The sequence below is a fragment of the Phyllostomus discolor genome, chromosome 7 (genome assembly GCF_004126475.2).
Source record: "Phyllostomus discolor isolate MPI-MPIP mPhyDis1 chromosome 7, mPhyDis1.pri.v3, whole genome shotgun sequence".
NCBI classification, from domain to species: domain Eukaryota; kingdom Metazoa; phylum Chordata; class Mammalia; order Chiroptera; family Phyllostomidae; genus Phyllostomus; species Phyllostomus discolor.
The window spans coordinates 41,470,888-41,485,854 of NC_040909.2; the positions used below are offsets into that span (position 1 = coordinate 41,470,888).

Here is a 14,967-nt window from a genome sequence, read left to right on the forward strand (position 1 = left end):
TGGAAAGGAACTCTGCTCCAATCACTTCCCTTCTTCAAAACAAGTATACATCAACTTAAATTTTTTTTAATTTTATGCCCTTATAAACAGTTTTAGAAGATTGGGGGTGGGGGGAGCGGGTGGGAATCCCACTAATCCAATGATCCACTCAACTGCTCTTCAAGTCTGGTGTGCGTCTCCCAAACTAGACACGACACATGAGGGCTCATTCACCAGGCTGGAATCAGGACGCACACACATCGTTTTGCCGTCCGGTGTTTTCACTGAACATCGCACTGTGGTCCTTCTCCCAACTTACCATCTCTGAGCAGGATTGATTTTCAGAGAAAATTAAAAGCCAGTCTGCTTGTGGGACAGCTCTATTAACCAGACCCACGCAGAGCTGGTTTCTGCACCGGGCACCCTGCCCACGCACATTTAGGGGCCAACAAATACATTTTAATTTCTTGTAAAATCAGAAGAACAAAAATGAACTTTCAAAGTCAAGGAAATGTTTTAATTTTTAATCTAGCTTGAATTATACTCATCTTCATATCAATGGAATTATTTTATATATATATAAGTACTTATTTATTTATTATTTTAATGAAGGACAGGGCCCATGAAGGCACAGGTGTCCAAGACCCACAAAAGTCCTATGTGGCTCTGGACCCAAGTCATGAAAATTCAGGATAACACAAACATATTTTGGGTGGAAAAAAAATTGGAGGGGAAGCAGTTTGTAAACAAATGCCTACTACAAGCAATATATTTTGCAGGAGGAAGATGTAAATTATCAGCTCTCATTTAAACACAAATAATGGAAAAGCTCATTTAAAATGTATATTCACACCCTGGCTGGTGTAGCTCAGTGAATTGAGCACCATCCTGCGAACTAAAGGGTTGCTGGTTCGATATCCAGTCAGGGCACGTGCCTGGGTTGCGGGACAGGTCCCTAGGTACGAGAGGATTGATGTTTCTCTTCTACATGGATGTTTATCTCCCTCTCATTATCCCTCCCTTCCCCTCTCTCTAAAAATATATAAATAAAATCTTTTTTTAAATGACAACAGCCAGCACAACAATAGCCATTCAGTATGCATAATTCAAAATTAAAATAAAAAAAAAAGTGTATTCACTAGTGCACCAACCTGCCATCTCAACCTAACCCTGTCCCAGCTGTACTGACCACCAGTCTTACTGGCCAGTACTTACTGTCTTGGAAGCTCAAGTAATTCAATGGGTCTCCCTTCCCCCCCTCGCCTCACCCCTAACCCCCACACTGGTCTCAGGGAATAAATGCATTGCACTTTTGAGAGAGAGAGTGCCCAAACTGGGGACATAGCTTTGGGGTGGAGGATTTACCGTTGAATCAGATGAAGCAGGAAGCTCAGTGTTTAAGGAAGAAGGAGCATCTTCAGGAGGAGGCAGGAGGTTGGCTCTGGCTGGAGCAGGACCTGGAAAGTAGGAACTGCGGTCAGAAAGTGGCCTGCTTGGGGAAAGAGGGAAGGGGTCCCTGGCAGTACCCATACCAAACCCGTCTCTGATTTACACAACAAACACTCACTGTCAGTACGATGGCTGCTATTTCCTGACAGCCCCAGGCACAGCCTAACAATCCTCGTGCATTACCTGCATGAATCCTCAGGACAAGCCTGTGCATTGGTTGATCCTATAAATGATCCCCACTTGGCAGGTAGAGAAACAGAGGCACTAGAGGTGGCCTGGCCGCCTACCTAGGGCCACACATTAAGTGGCAGAGCCAGCCTTCAAAGAGAATGTCATCTGTGTGACCTCTGACCCCTACACTGTCACACGTCCCTCAAAAGGATCAGAGAACACACAGGCAATTAGCTATGAAGGCTGCCTTCCAGAAACCCCCACTATAGCAGGAACGGTCATAACCAGCCTCTGAGGTCAGAGGCAGGAGAGGCTGGCCATAACAGGGTGGGAGGTGAAGGAGGGTTTCACAGAGGAAAGAGCATTTGAGCTGGCTTGAAAGAAGGAGAAACGTTTCTGACAAGTGGCTATGAGGTAGGAGGGCACCGAGGCAGGGAACCAGAGGAGGGGAAACCCAGGTGTGCGGCAGATACCCCAGGCACACCTAATTAGCACACACTGACACCATGCCAGGGACCGTTCTAAGTGCCGCACTGTGTGACTCATTCAGCCCTCACCACAGCCCTAGGAGATGGGTACCATTAGTGCCTACTCTTCACAGATGCAGAAAGTCAGGCCTCTGAGGAACTGGGGGCCAGCTCAGTTCCAGGGAAACCCAGCCTTGACCCCAGGGTTGCTGGCCAAACTCACCCGCTTCTCATGTTTCTAGTTTATGACATCAAGAAAAGAGTGATTCATCTGGAATTTTGGCCATAAAAAATAATTCAGAAGACTGAAAATAGTACCAGGGTGAAACCAGACGCAGCCTTGCTAAACTGTTCATCCGGGCGGCTGACAAAACAAAACCTCCCTGACACAGAGCAGGAGGCTCTCTCATCCCCACAGAGCCCCACAGGAGGCCAGCCTGCGCCTCTCCTGGTCCGTGGCTGTTTCTGGAGTCTTTGTGGGGGTTGGTTTTTGTTTTGGTTTTCACATTTTCCAGCACTGGTTATATGATACTTGAAGAGCATCGCTTAAGAAGGTACCATGTCTGCACACCCACAGCCTCCAGAGAACCCCAGAGTAGGGCACTAAGCACACACACTTGCACACCCTCATTCTGTCAGTGCACTGTGAACATAAACTGGGCTTCAGGGTAAGAGCTACAGGTCACAGCTCAGACACTGCAAGTGTCCTGGCAAACACACAAGCATGATAATTAATGCAGATTCAACAGTAAAATAAACAAAACCAGCAATGTACGGCAGACCAGTTGCTGGCAGCGTAACTAGAGAACTTATGCTGCTCCTCACTTCATCCCCCACCCGCACTCAGGCCAAGCTTCCCACAGGGCTCTCCCACCCGCTCTCCCTCCCCTGTGAAGGAATGCAGAGGGGAGACCCAGGACTCTGATGGTGATCCCGGTCTCCACAGGGACACCCCTGACCATGTCTTAGACTGCAGGCAGGACACTCGTGCCCAACCTTCCCACACGGCAGCCTTGCCCAGCTCCTTCCCATTTTCTCTCAGGTACTGGTCACATGAAAATCTTTGGAATACAGGTGCCCCCTGACAGCAGTGCAGGGCCCCAGCCTTGCAGAAAGGCCCCCTGCCACTGCTGCTCCTGGGATGATGTCTCTGCCCGCTCCCCTTGGCCTGTCACATGCACCCATCTCCTGGAGGTTGGCCACGCCTTTGGGCCACCCCACTGAGTCATCTGGGGTTTTCTTTCAGTCCACTTTAATTCACACAGTATGTATTCAGCCTTGAAACCTCCAGTTTTCTATGCATGTAGAATATATTTTTCTCTAACATGTTTTCATGTACCACTGGGGGTGCAGGCTCCACAATCTGGGAACAGCTGCTCCAGGACAACTCAATCTCCCTCCTGCCCCACCCCCTCTCCCTGACCCAGCGCTGGCCTCAGAGCAGAGCTGCACACGTGGTCCCTTGTCCTCTTCCTTTGCCTTGTGACTCCAAGGTCAGCGCTGGCCTCACACAGCCAGGATTTTCTGGTCTGACTTGATGCCTAGTGCTCACTCCGGGGGCTGTCTCAGGTCGGTTGGGTTGGGAGGACCACTGAGGTCTGCTCTTGTGACAGATGAGGGCTACTAGTTAGAGGAGAGGCTGAGTCTATTTATCCCTGTGGTTCTGTAAACTATGAGAAGGAGTGGGATTTGGGCCGCTCCACCAGGCTGCCACTTCAGCTAGGAGCCAGCCCGGCTCTGTGAATGCTCGTGGAGGGACTGGGTCAGGGACAACAACGGGCTACATATATGTTACTTCCAAAACACTAAGAATTAACCCTTTGTGTGCCAAAACTGTTACAATTTTAAAAAGTTTCTTATGAAAATCTTTCTAGAACATCTGCCTTTCCGAGCAGAAGGCAGCCAACCCCATCCCGCCACGCTGCACCGTCGGGGGCCTCGGTGCAGAGCACGCGGGAGCGCTGGCCCTCGCTCGTGCGCTCTGTGCCCTGCCCGCCCCGTGGCCGGCGGTGGGACCGGTTTGTTTCAGTCTGGCAAATGTGACTCAGCTCTGCATGGAAAACCTACAGAAGCGAAGTGGTGGGCAGGAGCCAGACGTTCAAACCGAGTTTTCCCATGGGAATCAGGCCTAGAAAATGCCTACGGACTGTTATGGCTTGCTCTCACTAAAACTCCATCTCCCTGGTCTGAAACACTAAATGTGTATTGTCTATCTCCAAGGTAATTTCCAAAGCCTGTGTGAATTTTCCCAAGGACAGAGATAATCAGCTCACTGCCTTTCCCTTCCGCATGTGTTATTTTCATTTCCTTGATTGCACCTAAAATTTAGACAACAATATTCTATGTAACAGATAATAAATCCTTCTTTAATGTAAGACCTGAGAAAAACAATAAAAGCCTGTGTAGGCAAGGGTGGGGCACTCTCCTCTTGAGAGAGTGGCCATGCCATCCCCTTTTTCTCCACAGGATTGCTGTCACCTGTGCATTTACTCTTCAGTCACAACAGGCGGACTCTGCCGGCCGGAGTCCACCACAGGGTCTGTGTCTGCGGCCTCCCCATCTCTTTTCGGTTTGTCAGACAGAACTGGGCTCCAGTCCTGGCTCTGACATTACTAAAGATTTGGCCTTGGGTGAGTTGTGCATCATTTCTTTAACTTTCCCAAATGTAAAAACAGCACAAATAGTCCATTCCTTGTGGAGTTCTTGTCCAGATTAAAAGAGATAACAGTTACAAAGCACAAAGAACGGACTCTGCTACGTGTGTATGAAGTACCAAGGCTGGTAAAACTCTGTGTAGACTAAGAGAAAATAGATTCTTATTGAAGCCCAATTGCCTCTCCTATAGCTAAGGCTTTGTGAGTTATTTCAGCTACCCAGAGCCCTTTTATCTGAATTCTAGCTTTGAGAATTTGTTTAATAAAATACTGAGAATGTGTTTGTGGCTCACCTGCTCAAGAATTTTCCTTTCCTGTGTCTTTCTCCCACTCCCCCCCCCACCTACTACTACAAGGGGGTCAAGATATGCAGGGGTTAAGACTCGGGCTCTAGCCCTGGCTGGGGAGCTCCCTTGGTTAGAGCAGCATCCCAATATGCTATGGTTGCGGTTCGATTCCCCCTGTCAGGACACACACAAGATTCAACCAGTGAATGCACCAGTAAGTGGAACAACAACAAAAAATGATGTTTCTCTCTCCCACTTTTGCTCTCTCTCTCTAAAACCAATAAATTTTAAAATATATATTTTTTAAAATAAAAAGATGTGGGCTCAAGCAAACCATCTGAGCCGAATCGTGGCCCTACCACTCATTCAGCCAGGAAGCCCTGAAAGGTTATGCATCCTTCCCCAGCTACTGAGGGAGCAACATGGGCCACCCCCGGCTGTCAGCGTGGCTTGGGAGACACTGGCCAGAAGCTCCAGGTGCCCTGTCTCCTGCACACTGACACTGTTCCCACCTGTCGTGCCCTCCCCAGCCCCCTCCACTGCTGCCTCTGCAATGTCCACTCCCACAAGATAATCAGCTTGAACTTTGGGGCCTAAAGAAAGCTTGGGGTTTTCCCAAGAAAAGACAAGCTTTGAGTCTTCTTTTCATTCTGAGGAAATAAATGATTACTCATTATTTTCAGTGTGGGCAAAGATAAACAATCCATTTCCTGTCTCCGTCTGCAGATTGTCTTTAGCATCTTGACCTGCCAGGGCACTGGTGCTTCCAAAGGCCACTCAAGAAACTGAATGGTGCAAAGGCCGGCAGAAACTTACGAGGCTTGTTTTTGCAGTCCTCTAGATGAGGAACAACAGAGGAAGTTGCTACACCTGTGACCTCCTCCATCCTGACAAGCATTCCCCCAGAATCTCTCTGCTTTATTACTGTTTCCCATTGGCCATCAACCAGTAATCACATTGGCTTTATGGCTATTTCCCCTTATCTTTTTTTCTTTATATGTTATTTATTTATTTTTAGAGAAAGGGGAAGGGAGGTAGAAAAAGGGAGAGATACATTGACACGAGAGAGAATCGTGGACCCCAGCTGGGAATCAAACCCACAAGCCAGGCACATGCCCTAACCAGGAATCAAACCGACGACCTTTCGGTTTGCGGGACAACACCCAACCCACTGAGCTACACCAATCAGGGCCTCCCCTTATCTTTAATTGCTGATCAAAGTTCTGCACTTTTTTTCCCTTTATCTACAGGAAATAATTCAGACTCCTTGTCCTAGAATTAATTTTCCGAACTTGATGTATTTGGAGTGTTTGGAATGTTCCTAACATCAGGTAACATTCGTTTTTTAAATATGTTTATTGATTTGAGAGAGAGAGAGAAACATCAACGTGAAAAACATTGATTGGGTGCCTCCCATATGCGCCCCAACCAGGGATCAAACTCCCAACCTTTTGGTGTATGGGATGATGCTCCATCCAACTGAGCCACACCAGCCAGGGCTCAGCTAAGATTTAGTGAGCATTTATACGGTGGCAACACTGAAGTGTATGATTCCTTACCTCAACATGACACGGTAGGTTCTATTATTGTGCCCATTTTATAGATGACAATACTGAAGCACAGAAAGGCTAAATAATTCTGCTAGAAAGCGGCAAAGTTGGAGTTCAAATGTGGGTCTGTCTAATGTAAAAGCCTATGTGTGTTCCTCTCAGCTCATGCTGACCTTGGCTTTGGGATCCACACTGATGAACTGAGGGCTCATAGTTGTGGGGTCTTTGGCTCACCACGCAGGAGGCTACAGGAGGGAGGAAGGAAGGCTGGGCTCCAGGGGAAAGGTGGTGAGAATGGAGACGTGGGCACAGACAGCAATTCCCCTTGGGGAAGTCGCCGCTAGCGGAGTCCTTCCATGATTTGGCAAAAAGGCCTGAGCCCATTCCTGGGAACAGGGAATGGAGAAAAACCCTAAGTAGTCTGACAGGCTTTGGGGTAGTGGTGTGTGCAGAGGTTAGGGACGTCAGTGTTCAAATGACAGATGCTACTTCCCACGCATGTGACCTTGAGCAAATCGTTTTCCCTCTTGGTGCTTCAGGTGCCCTAGAACAATGCAAAAGATCTGTGCCCAGGAACGAGGAGGAAGGTGGTGAGGCCAGGAGCCCTCCGCTGTGTGGCTGTGAGGGCCAGGCCCCCGGAGGGGCCACAGGCCTGTGGAGGGCGAACAGGGAGGTCACCAAGCTCCTCGCCGGGAGCCAGCATGCAGAGCCAGCCTGACCTGGGGGCTTCAGTTTTCTCATCTGTGAAAGGGGGACAGTCACAATCCCTAACTCACAGCTCATGAAGATTAAATGAGTCGACATCTTTGAGGTGCTTAGAACACTGGCACAGAGAAAGCCCTCATTTACTGAGTTATTTCTTTCTTTCTATAAAAATGGTTGAAAATGGTATATATTCTTTTATTATCTGGCTTTTTTCAGTTAATATATTGCATATTTTCATGGATGTACACACACCCAAATACTGTACAAACAACAGTATTGTTATGTTAAAAATATGTTAACAGTATTATGCTATGCTAACAGTATTATTGTAATGAACTTCTGTCATTAATTTTACCATCCTCACTGTTGTTTCTAGTTTTTTGCCATTATATACTGAGTTGAATATCTTTATAGATAAATTATTTCCTTAAATAAATTTTCTTCAAATAAAAAAAATTAATTTAATTTAAAATACCTGGGCCTGGAAAGGCAGCCGGCCTCATGGGCTGCCCCTTCTGCTGCTCACCCTCGGCGTTGCTCACAGAAGCTGCCCCCGGCCCTCCTGGCTGCATGGCACCCGGGAAGTGCGGGACAGAAGACTTGGTCTCAGGAACTGGTTTCCCTGGAACAAGGTGCAATAGAAGGAAGTTACGGTTATTCGGTGAAGTGGCATAGCCGTCAGAGGCTGGTCTGGTCCCAGCTCTGCCTCGAAGTCACAGCGTGCCCAGTGAGTGCTTCCCCTCTCTGAGCCTTGGCCTCTCCGTCTGTAGAACGTGGGGGTTGGACATGACCCTCTGCTGTGACTGGCCCAGTGTGACATTCTGAGTCAGAATACCTGCTTGCTAACCCTACTAGCTGTGTGACCTTAGACAAGTCGCTTTCCTTCTCAGAGCCTGTGTTACCTGTCAAATGGACACACTGAAAACATCTGCTTGCCTGTCTCACGGACTGTTGGGAGGGAGAGAGGAGGACACAGCCATGACAGGGCTCTGTAAACTGTGCATGTCCCTGAACACAGGGGAGTTAAAGATACCCATCCTCCGTGGACCCGGACAATGGTGTGGTGAATGTGGGGGGACAGGGGGTGGAGGTGGAAGAGGGTATGGGGGGATAAATGGTAATGAAAAAATACAATAAAAAAGAATGTTTAAAAAAAGATATCCATCCTGCTAAGTCCCCAGTCGAGCCCCTCATTATAAAAGTTCTGGCTGCTCCTGCAGCTTCCCCTTCCACAAGCAGTGGAAGCGTGTGCAACCTTCCCAGTTGCGTAGATGGGGACCCTGAAAATAGCAGCTACGTCAACTGAGTACTGATGCGCCCCACCCAGGCCCAGCTTTGCATACACCGAGTCCACACAGGGTTTTGCATTTCATCCCTGGTAGGGGCGAGGAGACTGAGGCCTCAAAAGGTTAAGTGGCTTCCCCAAGATCACACAGCCTGGACAGAGGGCTGGCCAAAGGAGCCTGGGCGGAGGTCACCTGCCTTCTGGAGAGCAATCACTTCCCTTTTGCATCGATGTGGGAGACCCCAAGGTACCACAAGGGCATGGCTTCCACCCAGCTTCTCAATGTGAGAGCAGCCTCCTCCGCTGCTGGGAAATCTCTCCCTGCTGGCCTCGGCCTCCAGCGCGGAGGCCTTCTGATCCCTCCCAGGCTGCGTCTCACTCAAACACAGATCTGGCCTCCTCACTTCCCTGCTTAAGCCTTCATGACCCCATCATGTGCATAAAGAACACACTCTTCACCTGACTCCTTGTATCTCCCCATTACCTCCCACATCAAGTCCAAAGTCTGCAGCCCCTCAAGGCATTCGAGGCCCTTCACTCTGATGGTCTGGGGTAGACCCATCATTGAGAGCCACGAAAATGGGGGCACTAAAGTTCCAGGGAAGCCTTCCAACTTGCTAACTCTCACGCATGCCTCATCAGGTGGGGCTGGGACGAACTGCCTCCAGCCTTGAGTCCCCAGTAGCAGTCCCCAGTAGCATTCGTTCCAACAGGTAAACTGCCTCTCACTCGACAAAACCGACCTCTACCGTGGAGCCCAGCTTTCCAAACACAAGCTTCGGGACTAGAACAATAGTAATTATGCCTAAACGCACGGCACTGCACCTGAATGGCACCCAGCAGACTTACTGGACTTTCAGGACAATCTCCGGTGGTTAACAATTATCTGCATTTTTTTTAGCACGTTGAGGGTCCCAGAGGCAAAATGATTTCTGCCTGAATCAAACAGCTGACGAGATTCAAACCTAGGGCTAGTTTCACTGCCCTTTCCCATCTGGTTAGGGCAGAACTACTCCAACACCAAGGTCATCACCATCCCCCCAGGCCCTGCTCCCCTTTGTAGATGGAAAGCAGGACAATGGTGGGAACCTGTGAAAAAGGCTTGATTGCAGGGGTGTCCCACCTGCGGCAGGACGGCTGTGAATGTGGCCTAACACAAACTCATAAACTTACTTAAAGCATTATGAGATTTTCTTTTGTGATTACTTGTTGCAATGTATTTACTGTGTGGCCCAAGACAACTCTTGGTCTTCCAGTGTGGCACAGAGAGGCCAAAAGGTTGGACCCCCGGTAGAGGAATGCAGAGAAGTAACAACAGGCTGAATGGGGCATAAGGAGTGACTCTTTCCTTCACTGTCACTGACACACTATTTTTTTAAGTGAAACGATCTTATAAAAGAAGTAGCAGACTTAGCTGTTTAGAGTTCAGGCCCTGACATGGAAACCAACCAGCTCCACCACTTCCCTGCTGTTTACTCTGGAGGACTTTCATGAGAACTAAGAGAAGCTACTGCATGTCAGTGGCTTAGCTCAAAACACAGGAACTTCATTATTGTTGTCCTCTCTCTTTCTATCTCTCTGTCTCTCTTTTATTGATTGCCTCCCATATGTGCCCAACAGGGATCAAAACCGAAACCTTTGGTATACCGGGTGACACTCCAACCAACTGAGCCACCCGGCAAGGGCACTGTTGTTCTATTATTAAAGTATCGGTTAGCTCTTCAGCCCACATATTGAGTATAAAGAGCAGGGAGGGAGTCTTCACTTTCATTTAATAGAACTCTGAATTGCTTATACTTTTTTTAGTTTTATTATATTTATTTTTTAAGTTATGGTAGAATACACTTAACGTAAATTTACCACTGTAACCCTTTCTAAGCACTTAGTTTAGTGACGGTCAGTGCAGTCGCACTGCTGGGCAGCTCTCCCCGCCCTCCAGCCCTGGGGCGTGGTCCATCTCCCCAGACTGACACTGGGTCCCCGTCAAACACCACTGCCCACTCCTTCTCCCAGCCCCTGGCAACCGCCATCCTACTTTTTCCCCCCAAGATTTTATTTTTATTTATTTTTAGAGAGAGGGGAAGGGAGGGAGAAAGAGAGGGAGAAAAACAGCAATGCGCCAGAGAAACACTGATCGGTTCCTTCTCACACATCCCCAACTGGGCACCCGGTCCACAACCCAGGCACGTGCCCTGACCATGAGTTGAACCGGCGACCTTTAGATGCGCAGGCCTGGGCTCAACCCATTGAGCCACACCAGCCAGGGCTTGCCTGCTTTTTTTTTTTTTTTTGAGGGTACGTTTATTAAGCTGGAAACAATGAAACAAAAAAGGGCCCAGGAGTAGAAGCAACAGGAGAAAGATGAGGTGGGGCTGCTTTGGCTCTCTAGAAACGTTATGGGAAAGAAGTGAGCCACAGCCCGGCATCAGGGCAGCAGTTAGCTCACTGGGGAGTCAGAGAAAAGGGGGCTTCAGAGACAGGTGCAGGGGGTTAGCTGGAACCAGCTGCCACTGCCCATTGCTCCCCTGGTTCCAAGTCTCATTAGGACCCTCAGAGTTAGGAGATGCCTGCCTGGCAGGGGACAAAGGCGTGGGTGTGCTCCCTGCAGGGAGAGTATGCTCCCTCCCACTTTCTGTCTCTAGGACTTTGACAGCTCATTTTAAAAATACATTTTTTCCTGTAAATAAGGTTATATTTTATTTTATTCACCATACTTGCACCTCTTCCTCCATGAGGGGTTCCACAGGTTCTTAAGTAAAACAATAAAGTAAACTAACATTATAGCCACGAGGGGCCTGAGAAACCACACCCTTTGCAACTGTCCCTACACCAAGCCTGGGAGGCGCCATGGAGAACCCCACGCGGCTTGAACAACCGTCTGTCTGTGGGTCACTGACAACTCCTCTCTGAGTATCTCCTTTTAAGTGGATACCAACGGTTTTCTTGTCATTTCCATGCCTGATCATTTCATGAGCAAAGTCATCAGCGGGTGTGACACAAACACCTGAGCTTTCTTCCTGGTGCCCGTTCTAGTGAAATAATGCTCGTTACCATTCTCACGCTGCACCATTTGAGTGGGTGTCAGATCCCAAGTTAAATTACACGCTGCCTGAGAGGTAGGACTGTGCCTTTTCTCTCTTTAGAATCCTCCTCAGTGCCCAGAACAGCGCCCAGCAACAAGGCAGTTGCTCAAGAAATGGTGGCCGGTGGTGCTGGCCATGGCTGGAGGTCGGAGGGTGGCTGAACCCCGATCTTCAGTTACTACCAACCTGCTGGGCCCCCGTGTGGAGTCTGGGAGGCAGTGGGCCTTGGGACCACTCCTGTCCTCTTCCGGGGCAGTTTCCTTGCCGCTCCAGACGCAGCAGCTCTGCCCTGGCAAGAACCACTGCAGCTGCCACAATGGAAGACTGCTTTGCCTGGTAGCTGGGCTACTCATTCACATTTCTTGTGTGTTTTCCACAGTTAAAGGTACTATGCATATATCCATCCACACGGAAAAGTGTGAATATATGGCTGAGTCACTAAAAAAGGATATATCTGTTACCAGTTCTTTTGTAAAATGTGTGTAAAAATACAAAAGATATCTATGTATGGAGGAAAAAAGAGCCTGAGGAACAATTATAAAGTGTTGACGGGGATCATTTCCAGGTGGTGTAATCTTCAGTAAATCTGTATTGTGGGTTTCGGGGGTTGTTTTTCAGTTTATTCACATTGTAGAGTTTGTTCCACAGTGATCATGGATTTCTTGCACAGAAAAAATGTTTCCTAAGGAAGAAAATCAGTAGGTAGGCTAACTGAACTAATGACTAGAACTGAGTCTTCTGAACTAGACTGACTAAAAACCGTTTGCCCTGAAAACTCCATCCGGCCCAGGTTAGTAGGCAGGTGAGCACCAGATGCAGATCCAACCCACTTCTGGCTTTTGCCAGCAGGTGTCTAATGTGTCCTCGACATTCAGCAAGGAAGGAAGCTGAGACGCAGGGAGGTGAAGAGACCCCGAAGCGAGAGAATGGAAGGAAGGGGCACTGGGGCAGGACGGCAGGGCCCCCCCAGGACCAAGGTGATGAGGCAGAGCTGTGGGCGGATGCATGTCCCCTGGCGTGGCCCCAACAGCACACACTTCACCTCTGCCCACCTGGGGCCTCAGGTACCTCAGAAGGGCGTCCATGGACCCACTGCCCTCTCTCCAACTTCCATCAGAGGGAGGCCCTGCTGGCTGCAAAACTGGGAGCCTAGAAACTGGTTCTCCACCAGTGGGGGCCCTGCAGGCAGGACTGGTGGACTCATGTGTCTCTGTCCCAGGGTGCCGCTGCCTTGCACAGGCACAGGGGAGCACAGTCCCTTGCACAAAACACAGCACATGAGCCATCACCGGCGGTGAATGCTGATTCACGAGCCGCCTGTTCCCGGGTGTGTCCAGATGTGGGCACTGTGCCCCTGCCCAAGGAGGAAGGGGCCACCCCATGACATTCAGTGTCCTTATCTTCCCTGCCCCCCACCTCTGGCTTAGAAGACGGCTTCTCTCCCAGCATTCTGCCTCCACAAACTGCCTAGGGTAGGGTCTCGTGTTCCTCCAAGGGCCATATCAGTGGCATCCTCATGACATCTGTGTATGAGGCAAAAAAAGCAGAGGTGGCTCCTCTGTGCAAGATCAGTCACAGCCTGGCCCCAGCTCCCCCTGTGCTGGGCCGGCCAGGCCTGATGGTGAAGGGGACCCCAGACGGCCGCTTCCTGCAGAGCCAGACCACACGGCAGGGGCTGCTCCCAGCTGTGCTGGCTTCCCGCAGGTCCCACCTGCACCCCAACTGCCTGAGGGCCCAGAAGAAGAAGCAGCTGCCCCCACCCCGTCAGAGGCCCTGCAGAGCCTGTTTCCACACCAAATGGGGGTAAGGGTGACCGTCCTGGCCTGACCTAGCCTCAGCGTCCTATTCCTGTCGACTTCCTTTCCCTTTCTGCACAGACCTTTGCTTCTCCGTCACAATGTCTTTGGGGGTGAAGAGTTGAGGCAATTAAGAAGCACAAACTGGTAGTCACAGAATAACCATGGGAATGTAAAGTACAGTATAGGAAACGGAAAAGCCAAAGAACTTACACACTTGACCCATGGACATGGACAATGGTGTGGATGGCCTGAGGGAGTTGGAGGGTCCAAGGGGGAAAATTGGGACAATTGCAATAGCATAATCAATAAAATATAATTTTTAAAAAATGATTGATCTATGTTTCAGCATGTAAAAAAAATGTATTTGGCAGGAACACTGGGGCTGCCGGCCCATTTATGGCTGACCTCTAGGGCCTGCACCCGTGGGGAACAGAAAAGGCCTTCTTATGTTTTCATCCTAAGGAGGGACCAATGTTTCCCTTTGTTTTCCTTGTTCTTTTCCAGTGACATGTAGTGGCCTATAGCTGGCACAGCGGGTCACGAGCAAGCATGTGGGAGTGGGGGGACACACCTGGGAGGGAAACTGCGCTGGGACACTGGCAGGGCTACATACAGCCTGGGGCGAGCCTGTCAGCACCTTTCAAGCTAGTCACATGTCCAGGGCCGCACCCACACAGCTCAGCTGACAGCCCCATGGCAAGGCCTCAGTGACCTGAGATAAGATGTTTCAGTTTCCTGTGAAACCCCCATCTCAACACGCTGCGGGTTTTCAGAGGTCTTTTAGATGCAGACAATAAGTACATCTGTGTATACACCCTCATTTCTACTCCAAAGTGGCTGACAGCCGATGTGAATTGGAAGGCACAGAGCAGGCCTTTTCTCGCCTCTTTTCCTGCCATCCACAGCAGAAGACGGAGAAGGCGTGGCTTCTCTGCCCTCCGTGCTGGGAAACCTGGTCTCTGATGGCTGAGCAGATACGACGCCCGCCCGCTCTAGCAGATCGTTAGGCCAGAGTGTCATGGAAATAAAAATAGAACACCGAGGGCAGGGCAAAGAAGGCCAAAGTGTTTCTGAGAAAGGGTGGAGACGAGCTCCAAATCTCACTTTGAGTTTCTGGTCTGCGAAGGCCAGGCTGGTTATGTCATTACTAAGACTGATGCATAGAGCAGCCCAAGGCCTCCAGGGCAACATTCTTCTTTCCCCTGGGATGAGAGTCTCAAAAAATTCCACACGAAGTTGATTCTGCAGGATCATAAAATCCAAACGTACAAATTATAGCCAAAAAAAAAAAAAAAACAGAACCAAGCCCTAGCTGGTGTGGCTCAGTGGGTTGAGCGTCACCCCACAAACCAGAGGTGTTGGGGGTAGTGGGGAAGGGTCACTGGTTCGATTCCCAGTCAGGGCACATACCTAGGTTGTGGGCCAAGTCCCTGGTTGGGGGTGTGTGAGAGGCAAGCAACTGATATTTCTCAATGTTTCTCTCCCTCTTTCTCCCTACCTTCTTCCCTCTCTAAAAATAAATAAAATCTAAAAAAAAA

At 49.4% G+C, this 14,967-nt stretch overlaps 1 protein-coding gene across 2 annotated transcripts in view; it reads right to left on the reverse strand.

Moving 5' to 3' along the window:
• IRAK2 (interleukin 1 receptor associated kinase 2) overlaps window positions 1–14,967 on the reverse strand; it is a 60,702-nt gene that overhangs the window by 23,489 nt on the left and 22,246 nt on the right. For both annotated transcript variants that reach the window (XM_028518370.2, XM_036030821.1), the window contains exons 3-4: window positions 7,738–7,884; window positions 1,345–1,436 (exon numbers count right to left, since the gene is read on the reverse strand). In XM_028518370.2, the coding sequence (XP_028374171.1) occupies window positions 1,345–1,436; window positions 7,738–7,884 (239 nt within the window). The remainder of the gene's footprint in view (window positions 1–1,344; window positions 1,437–7,737; window positions 7,885–14,967) is intronic.